Source organism: Vipera ursinii, assembly GCF_947247035.1.
Source record: "Vipera ursinii genome assembly, chromosome: 2".
Taxonomy (NCBI): domain Eukaryota; kingdom Metazoa; phylum Chordata; class Lepidosauria; order Squamata; family Viperidae; genus Vipera; species Vipera ursinii.
Genome location: NC_139513.1, coordinates 115959434 through 115968807, shown reverse-complemented (window position 1 = coordinate 115968807; position 9374 = coordinate 115959434). Strand labels below are relative to the sequence as shown.

The 9374-nt window shown below is 42.4% G+C and overlaps 1 protein-coding gene across 1 annotated transcript; it reads left to right on the top strand.

Annotated features, from left to right (window-relative positions):
- Window positions 1-6653: 6653 nt before the first annotated feature.
- Window positions 6654-8634, top strand: LOC310633712 (urotensin-2 receptor-like; the record flags this gene model as incomplete). Its single annotated transcript, XM_083351577.1, has 1 exon — window positions 6654-8634. The coding sequence occupies one exon, from the start codon at window positions 6654-6656 to the stop codon at window positions 7749-7751; it is 1098 nt and encodes a 365-aa protein (XP_083207703.1). The 3' UTR covers window positions 7752-8634.
- Window positions 8635-9374: the final 740 nt, after the last annotated feature.

The window sequence follows — 9374 nt, the reverse complement described above, 5'->3', positions numbered from 1 at the left end:
TCAAGAGACTTTGGAGAGGAACCATCTAGAAATGCAAGAAAATCACAGAAGTACACAAAGTAAACTGGAGAAATTAAATGAAGAAACTTTGGATATAAAGAGAAAATTTGAAACTCAGAATCAAATGATAATAAAAAATCAACAGAAGATACACAAAATTGAAGAAAAAACAGATGAGAATGATAAAAAGATAGAAAAGTTACTACAAGAAAATGAAAAATTAGAGAATGCAATTAAGATTTTAGAGATGGAAAAAGCGGAACATTATTTAAGATTTCAAAACATTCCTGAGGATAGAGAAGAAAACATAGCGGAGGTGATTATTGACATCCTGGAGGAGACTTTGAAGGCAGATCGAGGAGAAATTCAACTTGAGTTAGATGACATATTTCGCTTCAATTCAATCTATGCAAGAAGAAATAAGCTGCCAAGAGAAGTACATGTACGGTTTACAAAAAAGACAACAAGAGATGAAGTACTACGGAAAGTTAGAGATGAATCAATACAATATAAAAATAAAAAAAATGTGGTCTTAAAGCAGATACCTAAGAGAGTTAGAGATACATGAAGACAGTACCATTTTTTGACCACAAAAGTGATTGCCAATGGCATAAATTTTAGATGGTTGATGCCGGAAGGTATCTTAATAAACTGGAACAATACAAGGTATAGACTGAACTCAATTTGGAAAGCAGAAGATTTTGAAGTGAAGAATAGGTCAATTTTAGATGAAGGAGTAAAACTAAGTCAAGGGAAGAGTAAGGAGCAGAAACAAACAGAAGAGAGGACTCAAGGAGCAACTGCACAAACAGAAGAACAGAAAGAGGAAGATGACCAAAAGGGTGAGGATGAAGGACTTGCCAGAGAACAAAGAACTACTAGATCTACTAGACTGAAATAAACTTTCATTGATCATTATCTGTTTCATAAAATACATGGAGTATACAATACTGTAGTATGCACTTTGCTGTGGAGGAGGGAGAAATAATAAAGGAATGTGAGACAGTAATAAAATGTAGAAAGCACAATCAGTATAAATAAGCTATAAATAATGGCTATTAATAAAAAAACCTGTTGGATATGATAGGCATGCATGCATTGATGAGCTATTTAATGCCCAGACTATAAAAGTCTCTCGGCTTTGTTTAACCCATAATAAAAGCTGTTCAAAATTCTAATACATTCTAGTATAGCTATTTCCCAATGAAAGTGGCCTTTGCAATTCCTTTGCTCAAGGATTACATAAGTGGCAGATTATCCTGAGCAGTTTTCACAAATCTTTGCTCAAGATCTCTTATCTTTAAGCCAACATAGTAAAGATGACATATGTATATACCAGTTTAAGGAAAAAGCAGGAGCTGAGGAAGTGATGTATGGCTATAAAGACAATGTGTAGACACTGCGATATTTTGATGGCATTTATAATCTAATAGAACTCCAATAATTGGAGCCAAAAATTGTTGGTATTATTATTATTAAGTCTCATGTAATGAATTTGATAAGTTTTGATATTAGGAATGAAGGTAAATAAAATTGGATCAAGAGTAAATACTGGGTATTGTTTCTGAGTTATTTTATAATATGTTCTTAGAGATACAACCGAATAAGGCACTTACCTCTCTGTGGATTATTCTTATCTAAAACCAGTGCTTTTTTGTAAAAGAAAAAGGTGGCGGAACTCACACATTGCATACAACCCACCTTGCCTACCTACCCTACAAGGTTCCATCCAAAAAAGGTGCCGGAACTCCATTCTGAGCGTTCTATGAGAAAAAAAGCCCTGTCTAAAACCAATGTTACATTGAATGAAAAAAGAAAATAGAGACAAACATTTTACAACAGATACCATGATGAAACTTGCATCAATTGATTGTTGCTGGTCAATTATCAGTTATATACCACAATCAGGAATGTCCCCAGAACCTAATAATTAAGAAAAATTACAAAATAAATTTCTATTCTCCTGCACTCTCCCCCCAGCAACACTCCTAAGGGCTGTGAGTATATGCATTTTGTTCCACTTAACATTAAACTTCTTTATGTGCATGCACTACTAGTTTAGGTCCATAGTTTAAAAGCCATAAAGAAAAGTCATTAAAACACTTGGGAATCGCTGTGAATTCAAATTTTGAATTTAAAACTGTGTAAAAAAAATCTTCAAGGAGATATAATATCTTTAAGCTAACATTTTAAAATACTAAGGATGCTGCCCAGAAGAATAAAGAAATAAAATGTTGCATGCCTTTTAAACATAGAGAGAGAGCATCTTCCTCTAAAATACCGAAAGAGCCACTTTCAGGGGGAAAATATTGTTGTAGTCTTATTTCAGTGACATATTGGACTGCGTAGGAAATCCAGGATATTTTGTTTTATGAAAAACAGCCTGAAGAGATTGCTTTATTGAACAGCAAAGGGCAGATGTTTTATCTCTGAATAAATATTTGTATACCTTAAATTTTTCACAACAGAAAGCGAGCAGAACTGCATCCATGCCAAAATAGTTAAAGGTAAAGGTAAAGGTTCCCCCGCACATGCGTGCTAGTCGTTTCCGACTCTAGGGGCCGGTGCTCATCTCCGTTTCAAAGCCGAAGAGCCAGCGCTTGTCCGAGGACGTCTCCGTGGTCATGTGGCCGGCATGACTAGACACCAAAGGCGCACGGAACGCTGTTACCTTCCCACCGTAGTGGTCCCTATTTTTCTACTTGCATTTTTACGTGCTTTCGAACTGCTAGGTTGGCAGAAGCTGGGACGAGTAACAGGCGCTCACTCTGTTATGCGGCACTCGGGATTCGACCCGCCAAACTGCCGACCTTCCGATCGACAAGCTCAGCGTCCTAACCCACTGAGCCACCGCATCCCTGCCAAAATAGTTAATACTCTTCTATTTAGTTTTTTAAAAATCATTATCTCCTGATATTTTCACTGACAAAGTAGTAAGCTAGGTTTAGGTACTTTGGAGCAGGCTAGGTGTTTTGGGAAAGCCAGTTTGGTCTATTGATCAAGGTACCAAGCTAGAAACTGAAAGATTGTGAGTTCTAGTTCCACCTTAGGAATGAAACCAGCTGAGTGACTTTGAGCTACTCACTGTCTTTCAGCCCTGGGAAAAAGCTAAGAACAAACCATATCCAAGAATACTGCAGGGATTTGTCAAAGAAGCTCCCAGGAGCCAAGAGTGACTTGAAGAAATAAGGAAAAAAAGTGTTTTGGACTTAAAGTCTCACGGGATCCAGTCAGCCTGGTTAATATTAAGAAGCTGTGGGAGAGGCAGTCTAAAATAATCGGAAAATGTTGGGATGCCTCTTTCTGATGGAGCTTTTTAATGCATTTGTACCAAGTGTTTAATTTGCACTTCAGATTTCTGAAAGTTATAGATCTAAGGGAGTAATGTGTATATAGTTATGAAAACTGAGTTCTGAACTTTGTTGATGTTTTCAAGTCCTCACTGGTCTCTCTATCTTTTCTCATATACTCTGCTTACATTTGTTTCCTAAGGCTGCAGGCTGGAATAGGCATAACAATTTATTCATGGTTTAAACGAAAATGTAATTCTGCCTCAGATTCTTTCAGAATTCAGAAGACAGACTAGATGAAGTACACCATTGACATATAGAGCTAAAGATATGTCTGCATGCAGCTTTAGGGACTGAGATGTCTGTAAATAACCTGGGAAAGATTACAGGACTACAGTGGATAGTTCAGTGAAGACACTGACATACTTGTTGGAAGCATTAAAAAAAAGGCAAATTTCATTCTAGGAACCGTTAGGGAAAGAGATGGAAAGTAAAACTGCTGTAAAGTAAAAGTAAAACTGATGTTGTAAAGCCCTTATTCAAATGGACAGCCACATCTGGAAAACTCTGTATAGTTTATCACCAAATTTGGGGGAAAAAGGATATTATAGAGAGGAAAAACACCCAGGAGCAGGCAACCTAATACCTTTCTTACAAGAAAAAGCTAAAACATTTGGGACTCTTTAGCCTGGAAAAAAGGATGACTGAATGAGAACATGATTGCAGTGTATAAATTCAGGTGATTGATCAAGATCACAATTGTAATGTATAAAATTACTCTCAGCATGGAGGAAGTGGGCAGAGAGAAGCTTTTCTCTTTTTCTTAAAAATGCTAAGGAAGCTGTTTGGAAGGAGACAGGCATGCAGAAAGAAATTCACTATCACCAGTGAGTTTGGTGATAATGGTTAAGGCATCAGGCTAGAAACTGGGAGACTGCAAGTTCCAGTCCTGGATGAAGCCTAAGCTGTATTAATTTGGGGCCAGTAACTCACTTTCTCACCCCTACGAAGAAGACAACGGCAAACCACTTCTGAGATCTGAAAACAAAAACTTGCAGGGACTTTTCCAGGTGGCCACCATACATCAATACTGATTGACTTGTAAGCACAAAAACAAAGGAACAAAACTTGAATGGCTTTAAAAGAGGGTTGGATAGATTCTTGAACTGGTGTGTTAAGGGCTATTTATTTTAAGAATACTTCTGAGATAGGGCAAGATAGCACTTTTGGAAATATCAAGAGAAAGGGAGTAACAGTAAGGGAAGTGTTGCCGTTGTTAGTCATCTCCGACCCATCGCAACCCCATGGACAACGTTCCTCCAGGCCTTCCTGTCCTCTACCATCTTCTGGAGTCCATTTAAGCTCACGCCTACTGCTTCAGTGACTCCATCCAGCCACCTCGTTCTCTGTCGTCCCCTTCTTCTCTTGCCCTCAACCTTTCCCAGCATTAGGCTCTTCTCCAGTGAGTCCTTCCTTCTCATTAGGTGGCCAAAGTATTTGAGTTTTAGCTTCAGGATCTGGCCTTCTAAAGAGCAGTCAGGGTTGATCTCCTCTAGGACTGACCGGTTTGAACGCCTTGCAGTCCAAGGGACTCACAGGAGTCTTCTCCAGCACCAGAGTTCAAAGGCCTCAATTCTTTGGCGCTCAGCCTTTCTTATGGTTCAACTTTCACAGCCATACATTGCAATGGGGAAAACCATGGCCTTGACTATGTGCACTTTTGTTGGCAGGGTGATGTCTGTTATGTATTGAGCTTTAGGGAATACCTTATCACATGTATGCTGGAAAGCTAACGGTTCTCCAGCAACACAGATAGGACTTTCCCAGTTCAGGCTGCAGTTAACTTGGGTTCAATGATGGGTTCAATGGGTTCAATTGGGTTCAATGATGGGTTCAATCTGATTGGTTGTTAAGACTATGAGAGACTATATAAAGACTGCATGGATACCCCTAACCCCAGTACAGTATTAGTTATGAATAAAGCAAGTATTCTTCTGTACTCATCTGTCTGGCGTCTTTCCTGCTTGTCTGAACCTGAAACATAACAATGTCTGCTTTTTAGTAAGATGTCTAGATTTGTCATGGCTTTCCTCCCCTTTCAAACCAAAAAGGAAATGTACTGTATGTCAATGTCTCCTGCTTGTTTCTGGTTGGCCACTGTGAGAAACCAAATCTTGGACTAAGATGACCCTTGGCCTAATCCACATGCTTATTGGTGACTTAGACCTTTTCAAACATCAAATTATAAGTTTATAAATCATAAGCCAAACTTAGTTTAAAAGGGTGCTGCTGACAGACTCCTAATTTTTGGCTACCATAGCCTCTCCTCCTACAATATGTGATTTGGGCCATCCACTCCCTGTCAGCCAAATTGCAAACCTCAAAGCAAGCTTTTTATGACAGTGAAGCAGAGATCCTCCTGCAGCTCCCAAGGGAAAAGGTGAATGGCAAATAACTTTAATGAAATTGAAGAAGGGCTATTTCTAAGGTTGAGGGATCCAATCTGGGTCCAGGACCAGAGGTTTTATCTTCTGAACTTTCGGGACTGGAACTCGTGCTGGAGCCCATCTTCAGGAAACTTCTCTCTAGCAGAGTGTGTGGGATTTATACTGTGCTGTTGCGTGTAGCTTTTTAGATGCAGATTAGGGAGTTGAGGGCTGGCTACTTACAGTAGTCATCGGCTGTAGTTTCCTTGCGCTGCCAAGCTCTCACCTCCTAAATACTTGATAAACTGGGGGTACATTCCTAAAGTCTCCTAAGTAAACCTATTGCCTTCCCTCCGAGGCCACTTGCTTTCCAGAGGAAGAAGAAGCGGGTCGGCTGCATAAAACATCCACAAGACAATCCCACGCATCCAAACCTCCCTCCCATTAAGCCTCGACTGCTCAAGCTTTTGCTCAACTCCGACCTTCAACCAGAAGGAGAAGGAGAAGGAGAAGGAGAAGGAGAAGGAGAAGGAGAAGGAGAAGGAGAAGGAGAAGGAGAAGAAGAAGAAGGAGAAGAAGGAGAAGGAGAAGGAGAAGGAGAAGAAGGAGAAGGAGGAGAAGGAGAAGGAGAAGGAGAAGGAGAAGGAGAAGGAGAAGGAGAAGGAGAAGGAGAAGGAGAAGAAGAAGAAGAAGAAGAAGAAGAAGAAGAAGAAGAAGGAGGAGGAGGAGGAGGAGGAGGAGGAGGAGGAGGAGGAGGAGGAGGAGGAGGAGGAGGAGGCGGCTCGTCCCAGGCGGCTGCGGAGCGCGGTGGGGCAGGCAAGGCTGGGGAGCGAAGCCAGCCATTGGCCGCCTGGAGCGCCGCCGGGGGAGCCGGAGGCGGTGGCCACCGCGCGGCAAGTTGGAAGAGGCGACGGGCCCCACTCGCTCCGCGCGCGCCATGGAGCGCAACTTGAGCGGCGGGCTCGGCAACGAGTCTTCCCGGGCGGCGTCTGTCAACGGCGGGGAAGCGGCGGCGGCGGCGGCGGCGGCGACTTGGGTTTTTGGCGCGGTCCTCTCCGTCATGTGTGTGGCCGGCGTAACGGGCAACGTGTACACTTTGGCGCTGCTGTGGCGCTCGGGCCGGAGCGCCCGCGGCGCGCCCTTGTCCGGCTCCATTGCCAGCCTGGCGCTGGCCGACCTGCTCTACCTCTGCTCCATCCCCTTCATCGTGGGCACGTCGGTGGCGCAGGACTGGTACTTCGGCGAGCTGGGCTGCCGCTTCCTGCTCAGCCTGGACCTGCTCACCATGCACGCCAGCATCTTCACCCTGACCGTCATGTGCACCGAGCGCTACTTGGCCGTCACCCGGCCCTTGGCCGTGCGCTACCGGGCGCCGCGCTTCCGCAGGCTCACCGCCGGCGCCGTCTGGGGGATCTCGCTCCTCCTGACCTTGCCCATGATGCTGATGGTCACCCTGAGCCAGAGCGGCGACGGCAAGCATATCTGTGCCCCGACCTGGAGCCCCGACGCCTTTCGCCTCTACCTGACGGTTCTTTTCAGCACCAGCATCCTGGCCCCCGGGCTGCTCATTGGTTGCCTCTACGCCCGCCTGGCCGCCACTTACTTGGAGTCGCAGAAGAACCCGCCGCGCAAGACGGGGCCCAAGCGCTCCCCCCGCCAGAAAGTCCTCATCCTGGTCTTCACCATCGTGCTGGTCTTCTGGGCCTGCTTCTTGCCCTTCTGGATCTGGCAGCTGGTCTCCCTCTACCACAGTCCCCTGGGGCTGCCGCTCCACATCCAGAAGTATATCAACTACCTGGTCACCTGCCTGACCTACAGCAATAGTTGCATCAACCCCTTCCTTTATATCTTGCTGACCAGGAACTACCGCGAGTATCTTCGGAACCAGCATAGGAAGTTCTACCGCTTCACCTCTTCCTTTCGGAAAAAGGGCTCCAACTTGCACTGTTCTTGGAGACGGTCCTCCTCTTCCGGCACCCAGTATGATTCTGGGACAGAGGGCCTGGGGATGGCTGCACTGAAGGACTGCAAATGAACTTCCTCTCCCTCTTGCTTGTTGGGAACGGTTTCCAAAGACCATCCAGGTGGGGCCTGGGCAAGGTAAGGTTGGCCAGTTGGGTGGCCTGTTTGGAAATTTTCCCAGGATGAACTAAGAGAACAATTTTATTTCCTCGAAGTGAAACTTACTTCGGTGTTAAGTATACACAGAATTGTGTATTATTCAAAGTCAAAAGTACATTTTAAACTTAAAAGTGATACATAAGTTTTTAGAGTAAATTTAAGGATATAAATCAGGAGGCTCGTTAAGATAATTCTTAGTAAGTCTTACCCTACGTAGTAAGCTATGGGATAGTAGAAATTGGAGAGAACAGCTATTATAATGCCTTAATTTGGGCAGAGGGTTGGGTTTGTTTTTTTTTAAATAACCTTTGGAATTATATGAATAGGCAGAAATCTTTGCAAATAAATAAATATCCATACATAGAGATTATTAAGACTACATACCATATGTCTCAGATTTGTTGTTTTCTTATACATGAATGTTTTAATATAGTAGCTGATCTTAAGGATCATAAGGTAATAATAAAGATCCACAATTTAAATTGCAATATTATAGTTACTTGGGATTAAGTACTTTTGAACTGAGTGCATACATACTTCTAAGTATGTATCATTCAGTTTTATGACAGGGCTTAATAGTTTACATGTTTGTCGATTTGTTCTATAATCTTTCTGAACAGTGGTGCATCATAGTTAATTTTTTACTTTGTAGTCAATATATTGAAACCAACAGTTATATTAACTTTAATGAAGCAGTGATAATGGGCTAAAGGTTATTGCAGGGTAAATTATTTTGCTAATCTTTTAAAAGAGTAATATTTCAAGAACTCGATATCTTTAGTAAACATTCTACCAAGATACACATATGTATTACTTTGTTCTGGTTTTCACCATTTATATATCTTGTAACAGTTGAATTCTCCCTGTCAAACACAAATTCTTTGGCCTTGGATACATTAATTTTCAGATCCATACCACTTGTTTCATAGTTTAGCTAACATTTATTGAAATCATTTTGATTCTCAGCCAGCAATATAGCATCAGCTGAATATGAAAGTATATGTATATTCACGTTCCCAAACAACACAAAATGACATTAGAGTGACATTGCAGGCAATATTAGTAATACTGTCCTAAATCAGTTCATTGCAAGATGAATCCCTTCTTAATTGACTTTGCTAGCACAAATCACATAGTTTAATGGTTTAAGAGGCATGGATACCCGTCTGCTGCAGAGAGGAAGGTAGGCAAGCAGCAGCTCCAACTGATCCTTATGGCCCAATTTCATGATCAGGATCTCTCATCTGGCTTTATCTGACAGCATCTCTAAAAGTCATCGAAGACTGCCAGATAACCATGGTCACGTACTCAATCTGCTGTCCTGAAATCATTACTGATGCAACACCTGAAATTTGGAAAGGCACATCTTCAAGAGGGGGTCCCCTCCACCCAGGTTTCAGTAAAGCGTGACAGGTTGGCCCTTTCATTTACAATCAAGTCATGGATGAGATAAGCTTTATTATACAGGCTGACATTGAGCTATGATGGTGAAACAAAGCTTATCTGCAAACAAGTGTTCAACTTTTGTAAAGGTTAA